At 34.5% G+C, this 16,644-nt stretch overlaps 2 protein-coding genes across 2 annotated transcripts; both read right to left on the bottom strand.

The window, feature by feature from the left end:
- Positions 1-6,416: 6,416 nt before the first annotated feature.
- On the bottom strand, positions 6,417-10,701 carry LOC121204719 (uncharacterized). The gene is made up of 2 exons (XM_041075140.1): positions 8,107-10,701; positions 6,417-7,900 (listed from the first exon to the last, which is right to left on the bottom strand). The coding sequence occupies exon 1, from the start codon at positions 9,335-9,337 to the stop codon at positions 8,690-8,692; it is 648 nt and encodes a 215-aa protein (XP_040931074.1). The 5' UTR covers positions 9,338-10,701; the 3' UTR covers positions 6,417-7,900; positions 8,107-8,689.
- Positions 10,702-13,659: 2,958 nt separating this feature from the next.
- On the bottom strand, positions 13,660-14,791 carry LOC107895016 (protein LEAD-SENSITIVE 1). The gene is made up of 2 exons (XM_016820200.2): positions 14,577-14,791; positions 13,660-14,273 (listed from the first exon to the last, which is right to left on the bottom strand). The coding sequence occupies exons 1-2, from the start codon at positions 14,656-14,658 to the stop codon at positions 13,834-13,836; spliced, it is 522 nt and encodes a 173-aa protein (XP_016675689.1). The 5' UTR covers positions 14,659-14,791; the 3' UTR covers positions 13,660-13,833.
- Between the last annotated feature and the right edge of the window lie 1,853 nt (positions 14,792-16,644).

Below are 16,644 nucleotides of genomic sequence, written 5' to 3'. Positions count from 1 at the left end.
GTGTTTTTAGTAATAAAGTAAGGCAAATTTATAGTAGATGTGATTAGAAGAAGCAACAAAAAATCGAGAATCAATATAATTATGCTTTGAAAGTTTTGGAAAGGAGGTTCTGATGCTTGCTAGACAATACTGTTCAAAGGAATCAAGCGTTCCTTCAATGGTGCCAGTTTTCATACCAATGTAAATGCTTGACATGATTTTAGTTGCATTAAACCCCATACTGCCTATACCCTTTAGCTCTTTTACGGATAGATTTGAAATAAATTTAAATTATTTGGAAAATATAGTTGTTTAATCATAAATTTTGCTCTATAAATGTGGTGCAGATGAAACCTGTGTTGGAGAAATTATGGTTTCAGCTACAAGAGCAGTTTCAACTTATGTTGTCGCTAGGCTGAAACAATAATTTATCATGTTTAGAACTGATAATCTTTTTAGCTAAATCTACTTGAATGTTCAACTCATAATCTGTTGCAATCTTTCATGGCACATCTTAGAAGATTAATCTAACGGAGGAACAAATCATAAATGATCGGCCTCACGTATGTTCCTAGAGAGCATGATAGAAACTAACCAAATTCTAGAGAAATATCTAAAAGGTAATACACTGTATTTCTTAGCTTCCTTACTCAGTACAAAGGTATAGATTATATACACAATAGGAAAAGCTAACTGCTGTTAACAACCCTTAACAATAAAACTAATTCATTCAACAGCCTAACTACCTAATTATGAAACACGTGTGAATTATTCCATACTATAACATTCACCCAGCTTCCTCGAGAGGCAGGACCCGAAGAAGATGACGAAACCGAGTGAATAAGGCAACGGACAATGGTTTAGTAAGAACATCAGCCACCTGATCACAAGCTAGTACTTCGCCAACAACCAAATTTCTGCTAGCCACCTTCTCATGAACAAAAAATAAATCAAGTTCGACATGTTTGAACTTGGAATGCAGTACCGAATTAGCTGCAACAGCTACTGCACTGGAATTATCACACCATACTGTCGGAGGATCAACAGAACAAAGTTTAAGTTCGGTCAACAAAGATACAAGCTAGGCAATGTCACTCGTGGCTGCAGCTAAACTCCGATATTCAGCTTCTGTCGTAGAGTGAGAAACAACTTGTTGTTTCTTAGAACACCAGGATATAGGTGTGTGACCAAAATATACACAATATCCCGTCGTAGACCGGTGATTATCAAAATCAAGACCCCAGTTTGCATCAGCATACCCTACTAGGGACAGGCGATTAGAACTGCGAATTACTAGACCATGAGAGAGTGTGCCACGGAGATAACGTAAAATACGTTTTAATGCCATCATATGAACTTTAGTGGGAGCATGCATGAACTGGCAGATCCGATTAACGGCATAAGCAATATCCGGTCATGTTAAAACAATATACTGAAGAGCTCCAGCAAGACTACGATACTCAGTCAAATCAGAAAGGCGTTCTCCCTCATCTTTCGAAAACATAGATGAACTGACCATTGGCGTATGCACACTTTTGGCATTATTCATAGAACTCAAATCAAGTAGCTCACGGATGTACTTTTGTTGACATAAATGCAGAGTGCCAGAGGGTGACTGACTAACTTCAATACCTAGAAAATAATGAAGGTTACCCATATCCTTTAAAGCAAACTTGTTGTGTAACTGCTGCACAAAACAATCAATCTCGTCAGCTGAACTGCCAGTAATAACAATGTCATCCACATAGACAAGAATGTAGAGAGAAAAGGCAGAGGAAACTTTGACAAATAACGATGCATCTGATTTAGACAAACAAACCCCGTAGATACTAGATACTGATTCAATTTGTCAAACCAGGCACGAGGAGCTTGTCGTAAACCATATAGAGCCTTAGTTAACCGACACACCAGCTTTTCACCATTTGGTCTAACTTGAACATAGCCAGGTGGTTGCTGCATAAAGACTTCATCAGATAAATCACCATTTAGAAAGGCATTATTGACATCAACTTGCCAGAGACACCAGCCACGAGAAACAGCAATGGACAAAATTAACCTAATAGTGGTAGGTTTGACCACTGGACTAAACATCTCTTTGAAGTCACAACCGGGTACCTGAGAACAACCTTGGCAACCAACCGTGCCTTCCTTCGTTCAATCGTCCCATCAGGATTTTTCTTCACCTTAAAAAGCCATTTGCACCCAATCACCTTCCGACCAGGAGGGAGAGAACAAAGTTCCCAGGTAGAGTTAGCAATCAAAGCATCATATTTGGCTTGAACAGCACTTTTCCAGGCTGGATTAGCAAGAGCCTTGTAACACCCCTCGCCCATATCCCTCGCCGGAATAGGGTCCGAGGTGTTACCCGGCTTAAACTCAATCAATCACACAAAAACCATGCCGTAAAATTTCAATCAATTTAAAAGTTTTCTTTTCACATGCAATCTATCCCATATATGGGCTTACAAGACCCAAAACATATATCTGGGGTGGTTCGGGACTAAACGGGGAATTTAAGAAAACTTAGAAAATTCATACTTTAATCATTATAAACTCATCACGTAATACCATAGCACATACATGCATAATTAAAATGGGTTTACAACCCCATAATCAAAATAGGCCAACACATATGGTTAAAGTCATATCACAAAGTCTAATATTTACACACCTATACATGCCATAGACTCAAAGTACTCGAAATCACTACACCAATAGCTTTAGCTCGACAGTGTGATAATATCTCCTGCGAACTCCAACCCGAGCAAACCTGGCAACCCTAGAGAACATGAGAAAGAAGGGGGGTAAGCTTTACGCTTAGTAAGTTCTTAAGAAAACAATTAGCAACTCATTTACATGTTTTATCAATGTTTACAACATATACTCAAGTTCACGACAAGCTGACTTCCTGACCAACAGTCACTAAATTATTTATAACTGGAGCTACGAAACTCCAAATCAAGTACCGTTAATTTTTCTTGAAAATAGACTCATATATCTTCCATCCATAAAAGTTTCAGAATTTTTGGTTTTTTCAATCAATACCATATTTTTCTTAATTTTTTTCCTGTTTCACTATTTTGCTATTCTGACCATTCTTCACTTTGAATCAGATTTCTTGTTGTACAGAATTCAAAACATGTTCTCGTTTATTTCATTTGAAACTAGACTCATTAAGGAGTCTAAGCATATAAATTTTATTTTATAACCATCATTGTACAATTTACAATGATTTTCTAAAAACAAAACAGGGGAATTCGAAGTCATTTTGACTCTGTCCCACACCACTTCAAACGTCTTATTATCGGTAATTCTTTTGCTTACACAGTTTCTTTTATAAGAAACTAGACTCATTAAGCTTTCATTACATAATTTATTCAGCCTCTAACTCAACTCTCACTATTTATGGTGATTTTCCAAAAATCATGTTACTGCTACTGTCCCAAGCAGATTTATTACAATCTACTCTTTCACACATTCTTTGCTTTCATATTATTTAAACATGTATATCATGTCATTCAAGATTGAACTTATATAACGTAGGCATTTAAAATGCTTCACTATCAACTTTAATTCAATCAAAACGAACAAAATACAATATCATATCCACATTTAATTTTCCATGATCATAATCACATATAACAATCATATACTTCCACATAACTTCACAGATTTACCGAATGTATCACGATCACATTTATAGTTGTAACACTTATTCACATATGCATCACTTTATACACTTATAATTCAATCCAAATCAAAATCGCATACGAGTACATAATACGTACCTGGCCCTCATAATGTAACATACATAATCAGTAGTGGTTTACCTCGAACATTCAAATTCATAATCTTATTCGAATCATCGGCGTTAAGCCTGCTAGGTTTAAACCCCGAATTCAATCACCAACACAAAGCCTACAGGACTTTAAGCCCGGATATAGTACCAGTACGAAGCCTGTGGACCTTAAGTTTGGATATAGTACCAGCACGAAGCCTGCGGATCTTAAGTCCGGATACAATTCCAGCACGAAACATGTGGACCTTATGTCCGGATACAATTCCAGCACGAAGCCTGCGGGTCTTTAAGCCCGGATATAATTCCAGCATATAGCCTGCGGGTCTTTAAGCCCAGATACACATCAAATACCATGCATATTTAATCATATATTAACACATCTCATTCAACATATCACATTAGTAGTCATTTGCTACATTCGGATATAAGCTCCATATGAACACCATCATTTACATTTCGGTTCAAAAGTCATACATAAATATCACATATCCATTTCACCATTCAAGCTTAACCCATAGTGACCGTTCGACTATAAGTCATATACATAAATTATTTATCACACAACTTAATTCAAGTAGAACCAAAAGGTCACAGTTCATCTAATATACACATATCAAGGCATCATCAATTATACACTAAAGGTGACTACTCAAAACTTACCTCGGATATATTTGAACGGTTGCGGAAAGGCTACTCTATTACTTTCTCTTTTCCCTTATCTGATTTTGATCCTCTTTTCTCTTGAGCTTAATTAAAACAAATAGATTTGTTTAATTACTTACTCAACTTTATTTCTTAATAGTCACATTTGACAATCATATATAACTTCAATATGTATCATATTTTATAAAATATGCCATGACTCGATTTCATGCTTATTTAATCTATATCTTATTCGCAGACACAAGCAAAGATTCACATAACTTATCATGCTTCCTTATACATGAATTTAACCGTATTCCCGAATGTCTCTATAAGCACAAGGTACATACATAAGGCATATATATATACCTATATATGACTATCACAATTTAATCATTTACTCATATTTATGCACAACCGCGTATACACGTGCATATATATAATGCATGCTTTAATATCATATACTTTTATTTATTTTTCAAATTACACTATAGCTTCAAGACATATAGCTAACTCCGAATGTCAACTTATTAAACATTTACCACATTACCAATTGCCATTTATCATCAATGCCGCACACACAAATACATACATACTCATATGCATAAAATCCGTTTATGTTTAATATATAACCCATTTGGCCTTAACTACTCAAACTTAGCCTTCATATTTAATTCCATTTTATGACCGAATGTAACAAATTCATATAGGTTTCACCTATGCCAAACAATGACCGAACCATTTAATCATGCTTATGGCCGATTATCATATTAACACGAGACACACAAACATCAATATCCAAGTATGCTAATATATCACACCATCAACTAAATCATACAAATAGAAACATAAAATTCATTTGACCTATTATACTTTCATGTGCACATTTTTAACCATATAGCCAACACCTTAATAAAAAATTTAAATACATATCACCTACCAATTCACATATCTAAAATCCCCGATACAATCATTTTTTTTTATCATAGCCGAATGCCACAAAACAAGGCATCCAAAATCTCAAATCACTTTATATAATCCATTCAGCCATTTCAAATTAGATACACAAAATTTTATTTTTATTTTTCAAAAACTATCAAACCCGAATCAATATAACATTAAACTCCATATTAATCCACCCTTAGTACATTCGGCCATAACATAGGCACATATACATTTAACTTGATTTCTTCATGAAAAATAAAGGCTATAACCGAATAGTCTTTAACCATTTAAAACTACAAAGCACAAATTATAACTTTAATTTACAAGCTTATATCATAAGAATTTCTCCATTATAATTTTCAAAGTATATTTGGCTATAACACAAGCACACTTATTTTTTACATTTACAAATTCAAACTTTTTTTTAAACTTAACATACTTTTATAATTTCAACCGAATAGAGTACTTTTATTAATTCAAAACAAAACATCAAAGTATCATTTCTAAATGAAAAATCCTCTCATGACCGATTGCTCCCATAGCTACCAAAATGAAAATTTGCACATGGGTTATGGAGGAACTAAGAAACTATCCTAAAATACACAAGTAATTTCTTTCAAAACACTTCAAACATACCTCCAACTAAAATCACCAAGGCCAAATATCAAAGAGCCCTTCTGTTCTACCTTCGATTTTGAGCTTGCTCCATTGCCGAAATCCTCAAAGTATATTTCTTCATTCTTTCTCCAACATTCGGCAAGAACAAGGCAAAGATGTATGGCCTTCTTATTCTTTTTTTATTAATCACACCCATTAACTATTATAATATTAATATGTAAGGCATATATGGCTATTCCACTACCACCATGGTCGGCTACTTACTTAAAAATGGGGAATTTGACATGCAAATCTCCATATTTTAAGCCATGCAATATTTGACCACTACACTTCAACCTATCACAATTTCAATGTTTTCACATAAGTCCTTTTTAATTAATTTCACATTTAAAAGACAAAATCAAAGCATGAAATTTTCACATATACACTTTCACTTATAATAGGCATAGAACATAACATTTAATTATTCTTGTGACTCGATTTTGTCGTCCCGAAACCATTTCCCGACTAGAGTCAAATTAGGGCTGTCACAAGCCTCTTCGACAGATGTCGGCTCAAAATCAACCGTATCCACAGATAATGCTTTGGGTTTAAAAATTCCAGCCTTAGACCGAGTGACCATAGCATGAGAATTAGAAGTAGTAGCAGGAGGATCAATAGCAAGAGAAGAAGCAGGTGGAGGAGCAGTAGGAGAAGAGAGGGTCTGTTGTAGGCCAGTCCCCAAAGTAGTCATGGTGTCAACTGAAGGGGGATTTACTAGACTACATGTAGCTGACGAATCAGAGGAAGATGGCTTACAAGTAGTAGCGGGCAAGGAAGCAAGACCAGAATGCTGTCGAGGCCCTGTAGTGGGAAAAGAACGAAGAACAGGAACAAACGAAGAAGTACATACAGGAGGCTGATCACTAAGAACCCTAGAATCAGTTAACAAGAACCGCTTTTCATCAAAGACAACATGCCGAGAAATAAGTATCTTACCACTTTATGTTAAACAATAATATCCCTTATGTTGCGAGCTATAGCCAAGAAATATAGAAGGTTGAGTTCGAAATTCAAGCTTGTGTTTAAAAAACGAACGTAAGTAAGGGAAACAACAACACCCAAAAACCCGAAGGTGATCATATGCCGGTATACTACTAAACAAATGTTGATACGGTGTCATACCTTTCAACACTGGAATGGGTAGTCTATTGATGAGATGAACTGCACTGTAGAAAGCATAACCCCAGTACGCCATAGGTAGATTGGCCTGAGCTAAAAGAGTGAGACCGGTCTCTACAATATGTCAATGCTTACGCTCAGTAACACCATTCTGTTCAGAAGTGTGAGGACATGAAATGCGATGAAGAATCCCATGACGAGCTAGAACTGGAGCAAAGGCACGAAACTCGCTGCCCCAATCACTCTGAAATTTCTTAATACGTTTCCCAAATTGTGTATGAACCATCTGCTGAAACTGGAGAAAATAGTCCACTGCTTGAGACTTGCGTTTAAGCAAGTAAACCCAGGTAAATCGACTATACATGTCAACAAACCATACATAATACAAATTCTCGTTACAGGTAACTGAAGCCGGGCCCCACAAATCAGATACAACTAACTCAAACAATTCATCATATTCAGTACGAGATGAGGAAAAAGGCAATTTATGGGATTTTCCTTACTGACAAGCTACACAAACATTATCAAGAGAGCTTTTATTTGTAACAATCCGACAATTGTCAAGAACAGCTTTTACAATAGTAGAAGAAGGATGACCAAGCCTTTTATGCCACAAAGTAAAAATATCATCGCCCGTAGATCGATCATGGACGTCAGTGGTGTAAGCAGATGGAGACGAATCAACCAGGTCCACAAAAAATGATAAAGCCCATCACGAACTTGGCCCCGCATTAAGATTTCCTGTGCCTGAATGTCCTTAATCACACAAAAGGAGAGGGGAAATCCAAAAAAAACATTGTTGTCAGTAGCAAATATAGACACAGATAGTAAATTTTTTCGGATGCTGGGAACACACAAGACATTTGACAAATGAAGTAATTTTGCCTTTGTAGAAAAAACAGTACTCCTGATGGATGAAATACTAAAGGAAACCCCATTGCCCATTAATAAAGAAGAGTCACCTGTATACGGAGAAGAGGTATGAAGATCAGACGCATTCTGACACACATGATGAGTAGCCCCCGAGTCTGGACACTAGGAGGAGCTCCCTACCGGCAACGGAACATAGGAGTCATTGTTATCAAAATTAGAGTCATATGCTGTTGCATCAGAAAAATCAGAGGCACGAAACTCAGAAACTCCGGTTGGTATTCCAACAAATTGAGACGAGTCATATTGAGAAGATTCAATATCAAAAACACGAGCTCGCGATTTTGTTCGCCATTGAACCTCAGAAAACCATACACAATTTGTATTCGGTTTAGAACAATTCGGGCCAGTACTAAGACGAGGCCGAACAGATCCACTAGGCCCTCCACTAGGCCCACACGACGGATCAGCACCAATTGGGCCACGTGGCCTAGCACCATAGGAATAACCCAAATCAGTGTGTTCAACATTGCGGCCAACCATGCGCCCAGAATGTCCATAATCCATATGAAGTCCATGATCAATAGGCAGACTACCATAAAAACCAAAGGAATGTGGCCCAGCTGGCATACGCACAGTATGCGGCCCACGTGTTGAAACAGCCCCCATATTTGGCTAAAGATAAGAACGTACAACAGTACCTCTAGAAAGCCCCATCCAATTTTGACCATCGTGCATCCAATTTTGATCAGGCCATGATTCTTCGTTCGCTCCCAAAGCAGAATCTCCTTGATATGGCATCGGAGCAGCATGCTGGTGCTGGTCATCACGGTGATAACGATAGAAAAAACGCTGAGCAATGTGACCGTAGCGACTGCAGATCTGGCACTGGATCAGAGTGCGAAAGCTACACCCACGCCCACGACCAGGAGATCGACCACCGCGAGAAGAACCGTCCACTGCTGGTGACGAAGAGCCTTCCACAAAATTAGCGGCAACCAGAACATCGAAAATAGTCCGCATTTGACGAGCCTCACACTCAAGAAGCGCATCCATAAGACGTTGGAAAGGAACCGGACCGGAGGAGAGGGAGGCAGAGGACATGATAGCATCAAAGTCAGATGACAAGCCTGCAAGCAACACCGATGTCCTCTCGGCCTCCAATATAGGAGAGCCAGATGCTGCAAGAAGGGCACACATGCTTTTGATTTTATCCACATAAGCACGGATGGAAAGGTTACCTTTCTTGAGTGAGTGAAGGTCGTGTCGAAGTTGAGACTGCTTTGCGGTAATGTTTGCTGCAAATAAACTGCTCGCCATCATCCAGACGTCGCACGCAGATCAGACATCCGTGAAAGACGAAAGAAACGAAGAACTAATCGTAGATAACAACCACGATGTGAGAAGATTATCTTGTTGAGTAAAGATCGAGGCCGTTGGATTGGCAACCAGAGTGCCATCAGAGGCTTGGACAAATCGCGCCGAAGCAGACATCGTTCCATCAAGAAAGCCAAGCAAATCATAGCCAGCAAGAATAAAATGTACCTGCTGCTGCCACTGAAGAAAAGTACCCTCATCCAGCTTAACCACATCCTGCCGTAGAAAGGAGGTGACGATCCGATCACCGGAGAAAACTGAGCCACTTAGATCAACAGAATTGGAATCAGGAGAATACGTGAAAGCCATGCTCAAAGATCACCGAGCGACTGATACCATGATAGAAACTAACCAAATTCTAGAGAAATATCTAAAAGGTAATACACTGTATTTCTTAGCTTCCTTTCTCAGTACAAAGGCATAGACTATATACACAATAGGAAAAGCTAACAGCTATTAACGACCCTTAACAATAAAACTAATTCATTCAACAGCCTAACTACCTAATTATGAAACACGTGTGAATTATTCCATACTATAGCAGAGCATAACTTAATTGCTGACAAACTAGCGAAGATAGGCCCCTCTTGGCAGACCTCCCTTCAGACTTTTGAAGTCCCTCCTGATGTGGTGGATATGCTCATCCTGCAAGAGCAAGCTTTTAGTTTATTTTAAAGTCTTTTAAAGTTGTCTTCCTGTTCATGTTTTTTCACCAAAAAAAAAAGAATATGTTGAAAATTTCATTATTTATCCTAACAAAGTAGTCCTATTTTGTAAGATACTTTGGTGGGAATTGTTATTGTAATATATTTGTATTTCAATTTGGGGCAAAGTCAAAAAAAATTTTTAGGGGATTGAAATTAAATTGTAATTTTTATGATACTAAGAATCTAATTTCACCATTTTAATAGTTTATATCTTTATAATTTTTAAAATATTAAATCAAATTTTTATCATTTTTAAAGGGGTCAAAGTGCAATTTTATTTTTACCAATTTAAAATTTTAAAAAATTTAAAACACTTAAATGAAAATTTTTCATTTTAGAGAGAAACTGGACCTCTGCCAACCCCCTTAGCTACGCCCCTGATTTCACCATGGCTAAAATAATTATATGTGAAGCTTGACTTAGTTTGTAAGAAAGTTAGTGCTTTATATTATTCTATTAAGAACCACTTTGATTTTATAGCTGCCTTTTTTGATAAAAAATTTAGTAGAAAGTGATCTAGATTTTTTGTATAAGTGTAAGTTTGGTATATAGTGATTTGTAGGATTTAAATCCGTCAAGATCTAGTGCTCTTAGTGTAGTGATTTTGTTTATATGTACTTGTAATTTTTCAAAAAAAAATAGTTTAATAAAATATTCATTAGTATTATTAATATATTCATATATTGTCTTCAATAGTTTTTTGCATATAAATAAAAATGAAAACAAATATTAGTTTACTAATTACCTAAAGTTTAACAAATATCAAGCGATATTATGTGGTCGGATCATAATAAGGAAAGACAATTTATATTAGTAGATAATCCAAACATGTTATTAGTCTAATCGAAATTGAACAAATCGATTGAAAAACTAATATGTCGTATATCAAGTCCAATTGGAGAGATACCTTGTCTTGGTATTGAAGCAGATGACTCTTAGAAGATCGAGACATAAATGTGACTGACTTGGCTGATAGTATATTGGACAGAATCCAAGTAAAATAGATCTTAGATCTGTTTATGAATAGTAGAGAAGGTCATTCAATAGAAAGCTGAGATCGACTTAATCACCTCGTACAAAGCACATATATAATTTCAGTTAAAGTTTAATGCTATAAATATCACAAGACTCGATTTTAAAGAAAATTTTTAAACTTCCGTTGCGTCTAAAAATATTGTTTTCTAAACCGAATTTTCCAACAAAATCATCAATTATACATGGTTGAAATCGAACTGTGTAACCAATCTTTTTGTTTTGTTGTTCTTCACTTGCTAGTCTCCTCAGTTATAACTACTCAAATACCAATGCAAAAATCACTTGTTTCTTCTATTTATTATTAGAGCGAGACACTTGACGTAGTAAGCAGTGATTTTGATATTAATTTTTACTCACTATGAAAGATTCTTCTATCTTACAACCCGATGTTGGATGGATCCAATTAGGCATATTGAAAGGCAAGGATGAAGACTTTTATAAAATCAATCGATGAAAAGACTCGGCGTGCAATTCTCATTGGAAGGGAACCTCTTGTAGGTTGCAACTAATTTCAAGGCTTTGAATGCCATTTTGTGGAAGAAAAATGTGATATTCTTGAAACAATTGAAGCTATAGATGCTAATCATAAAATTTGATTCTCGGACTACCGGTGAATGAAACATTTAATGAAGTTTATGCCAATTTGTCTGTTCTATCAAATTTGCTAGGTTTTTAAATCTCTTCCCGAGAGATTTGTTATCAAAGTAACTGTTATTAAAGAGACAAATCATATATGTGTATGGATAAAGTCATATGTATATATATAGTTATGTTTTGAGCATAAACTAAAATAAAATTATTATACATATGATAAGAACAACATAAAATCAAGAAACAATTAAATTTAATAATGAAATATACCTATACTTTGAAGCTTTTGGAAAGGAGGTTCTTATGCTTGCTGGACAATATTGTTCAAAGGAATCAAATTTAAGATATTGTAAAGTTATAGTTGATTTATGATAAAATTTATCCTATGGATCTAGATGAAACTTTATTGACATGCTTGTTTTATACAAACATGTTAAGATGTTATAATTTTATGTAATTAATAATAATTCATATATAACTAATTTAACTTGAAATAAAGAAGTTTGATTATATCTTAAATACACATTAATTAATTAAGTAATCAAAATAAATACAAGTCAAATAAGTTAATCGAATTGGTTGAAATATAGAAATCTTCGTCCATGGTCGCTAAGGAAGTTGTTTGCGGAAATTGAAGATGGGTGTAGACATATTGCTGAAATCCAGTTTGTAGTCACTAATCACAAAAAGAATAGAATGGTGGAAACTTTAGCAAAGGTAAGCATGTCAAGGTAAAACTTCTTTAAAGCTGCTTGGTGAGTTGCTGTTGAAGCAGAGTGGATGATGCTGGGTTGGTCTGTTGTTTTCTACAGCAGATTACAACGGGGAAATCTATTGTTGAAGTTGTTTTTGTCTGCTTAGTAATATTTGCTAGGTTGTTGTTTTTTTTTTCCTTTTTTTAAAAAACTGTGTGATTGAACTTGTTTGGATTGTTCTCAACAATCCTTTTTGTATTTCACTGACTTTGCAAAAAAATAATAATAATAAGTTAGACCTAACTAACTAATATAAGGTTAGTATTAATCCACATAGGGCGTACCTAGGAGATTGGTCGGGTTCCTGTCTCTCCTTAAAATGAAAAATTTTCAATTTAGGTCTTTTAAAATTTTTAAAATTTTAAATTAATAAAGGTAAAATTGTATTTTGCCCCCTAAAAATGATAAAAATTTTATTTAATCATTTAAAATTATAAAGATATAGATTATTAAAATAATAAAATTACATTTTTACTGTTGCGCGGGAGCGTGTGAAAGAGTAAAATTATTGTACTGAAAAATCACACTAAGTTCAATTCCCAGGAAAGAGAGGTAGATCACGAAGATCACTTAAATACCAAGTCTTTCCTAGCCAGAATATCCCTCTATCGTAATTTAATAGCACAATAAATCACTACAATCACATTCACAAAATATGCAAAACAAATAATAAAGAACACCAGAATTTTAACGAGGTTTAGCAAATTTTGCCTACGTCCTCGGGCACTACCAAATATATTTCACTCCAAAAATTTCAAGTGAAATTTACAAATAGAGAGAGAGAATAATGCCTTAAGTAGAGAATGGCAATTATGGGATGAAGAAAGTAAGCAATGGTTAGGCCTATTTATAGTTGAAGTTCAAGGATCAACTTGCAATGTCCCTATACAATTAGGGACCAAAATTGCAATTATCCCATGCCAACTTTTAACCCAACTTGCCAACCAATATTACTTTCTACTTTCGGTGTCCACCCCATTTGACTTTTCAAACAATGGTGGGTTCCAATATTTACTATCTAACAATTACAATTTAATTTCGATTCTAAAAAAAAAAATTTAACTTCGCTTTCTGAATCGATACAGATAATTCAATTCAAATTAATTAACTAAACAACTAACCAAAATAAACATGAGAGAGAAAATAAGAGATTCGATTATTTGTATTTGAAGTGAAAATATATTCATAATTTTTATTGGTATTATTTGCATGTTTTTGTACAGGTTTAGGAAAGTAGCACATCACACACTTTTGCAATACTCTACTAATATTTTTTTTTATATTATACCACAAAAACCCAGTTCAAGTGGCTGTTTATTTCATAAATCATGGCTGATGAGTCCTTAGTTGTTCTTTAATTGGTAAAGGCTTCATAGATCCCTTTGGTAGCATGATATCCAACAGCACCAACCAAGTTAAACCCAAATAACCCTGCTGTTTGATTGCTCATGGCCATGCCCGTTTTGCAATACACCGCGAAGTCCTCGCAGTTGTTGAGGAAAAAATTGTAGCTCCCGAAGCTCTTGTCTTCGAGCAGACGATAGGCGGTTTCGACGACTTGGTTCGCCGGTCTGCAATCCCAAATGCTGCAAGAACCAGAGCGTTTGAAAACCAGTTTTAAGTAAGAAACGTCGTATTCGTAGCGGTAGAGTGAGTGGCCATTGAGGAAGCAATCGAGGCAAGTTTTGAAGATCCCTGCTTGGGGCTTGAACCCACATCTTTGGCAGGGTTTTAGGTTGTAAGTCTTGCTTGGTCCCATCAGATGAATCACCATTTGATCTCCCACATATATGCCTGGTTTAATCACAGGTCTCCCTTTGATTTAGAAATCATGTAATAACCATTATGTGTGAAATTTAACTGAGAACATACACTTGTATCCAATATCCATTCGACCTAGAACTTAGGTCGATTGCTTCTTTCTTTTTTAACTTTTTTTTTAATTTAAAAAATCACTAAGTGATAATAAATTCATGAATGAATGTTATTGGATTTTCCATCCAAAAGAAGCCAAAAAAAAATTAGGAAACCTATAATATTTTCTTCCTGTTCTTTAAGGAAATGAAAAAGAAAAAATAAGAGCAAGAGAGAGTGTACCATGGTGAAAATAGAGACGTGATTTCCTATCAGAAAATATGTGATCTCCTGGTCTTAGAGCGTCTATTCTTACTGTTTTCATCTTTTTAATTCCCTCACCATTTAAACTTCTCTATGTTTGTTATACGCCCTTCTTTAACCCCCCCTCCCCTATATATAGAATTGTGATGTTGAAGCCAAAACATTCAACAAAAGAGAGAATCCGTAATAAGTATGAAGAATCATATAAATTTATATATATATATATAGATGCCACTTTATAACCTACTTCAGATTTAAGGAGGATTATTATTATGTCATACTCGTAAACCCGAAAGTAAAAAGACCCAAAGATGTTATAATAAAATATCTAATGCACAGATAATAGGGAGGAAACAAAAGGGGAGTTGTCAATGCTTGATGGTAGGGGAGGAAAAGAACCCTGACACTGCAAAGGATCAAGGCAAGACAGAGCCTAACACGGTCAGAACTAAACAAAAAGAGCAAACGAACAAAACAGAAGGATAAACCAATTCCGATGCACCTTGGATCTCAAGGCTAAGAGGATTGTCACATGAAAGGTAAGGAGGTAAACATAAAAGGCCTCTAGGGAGTCCTTTTGATTATGTAAACTATTCATCATCTTGTACCTTTTTTTCATTTTTCCTAAACAAAAACCATTAACTTAAGTATCAAAAAGCGATTGGAATATTAACTCCGGCTACCCATAACACATCTTTCTTTCTTTCTTGCAGGCCTTCTCACTTTCACAACTCAATTGCCGGTCCAAATCCTTGTTGATCCAAGGTTGACATTAACAAATTATATTTGAATTATGTAATACACAAGTCACTATGAAAGATTTTATAAAATCAAACCAACATTTAACTCTATTTTTTAAATTTATTTTAAAGTTGTAGTTTAAGAGAAGAGATTGTATGAAACTGTGATTCCATATCATTCTTATCCCTTTCTAATAAGAGAATGACAAATCAAATTTTTTCTCTTGATTTTTAGCATTTTTAATTGGATTTAATTTTTTTCAGGAGGAAAAATCTGATTTTTTATTTTTTTCATTAGAAAGTGATAAAGATGACATGGAACCACGGTTTTATATAATCTTTTCTCATAATTTAAATTATTTATTTTTTAAAAAAATTATCAAGTAGGGAAAAACATAAATATTCTTATAATAAAATCTATTATTTTTTTAAAAAATTTATTTTTTAATTTTTTTATAATTGAATTGATGTTCAATTAACTCATAACATCAATTATTATTATGTATATATACATTATTTTTAAAAAGCATACATAAAGAGTAGATGAGTTATCAATTTTTTATCGAAAACTTTTTTTCCTTTTTGAAACCATAGGACCAAAATTTATGCACATGATATCAACTTCGAAGAATATTAGAAAATAAATAGAGAGAATAATTAATTATAAATTATCGATACATTTATTTATTTTCCATATGCAAGTTTGTGTCGAAAATTTAAAAAATATATATTATAAATGCTGAAAATTAAATTTAAATTTGTAAATTAATTTCATATATTACAGGAAGAAATTGAATTAAAATTGAAATTTTAGATTTACTAATATTCGATAATATTGGATGAGTGAGAACAAAATTACTTCATATGAAAAGCGAAAATTTAAAGAATATAATATGACATGGGGCATATGACGATGTAGAAATGTAGTGTGGAAGGCTTGCACTATGTTATCTTTGGCATATATACTTTTCCTTTGAGTTAATGTTACTTTTATTTGCATTTTTTTTAATTTTACGAATAATGGTCAATTGAGTATTAATTCGATTGGTATGAGAGTATTATTGTCAATGTAGGAGGACATTGGTTCGAGTGTACTTCAATCGCATTATCCTCTTATTTATGGACTAAGTAAGGGCTATGGGTAATTTTAGACATAATATCAAAAAGTACAAATATAATCAGAATCTATAATAAAATTATTTTACGAATTTTCGAAAAAGTACTTTCAAACAATTTTATAGTGGAATAAATGAGGAAGAATTGAAACCAATAATAGAGAATCAGATAAAATAAAATAAAATAAGATA

Source organism: Gossypium hirsutum, chromosome A08 (genome assembly GCF_007990345.1).
Source record: "Gossypium hirsutum isolate 1008001.06 chromosome A08, Gossypium_hirsutum_v2.1, whole genome shotgun sequence".
In the NCBI taxonomy this organism is placed as follows: domain Eukaryota; kingdom Viridiplantae; phylum Streptophyta; class Magnoliopsida; order Malvales; family Malvaceae; genus Gossypium; species Gossypium hirsutum.
The sequence above is the reverse complement of the archived record's forward strand: the minus strand, read 5'-3'. Positions and strand labels throughout refer to the sequence as shown.

Excerpts from the sequence above, each read along its gene's own strand:
- LOC121204719 (XM_041075140.1), bottom strand. The coding sequence starts at position 9,337 with ATGATGGCGAGCAGTTTATTTGCAGCAAACATTACCGCAAAGCAGTCT.
- LOC107895016 (XM_016820200.2), bottom strand. The coding sequence starts at position 14,658 with ATGAAAACAGTAAGAATAGACGCTCTAAGACCAGGAGATCACATATTT. Across the intron at positions 14,274-14,576 it reads ACGTCTCTATTTTCACCATG|GCATATATGTGGGAGATCAA; the intron begins GTACACTCTCTC and ends TGATTAAACCAG.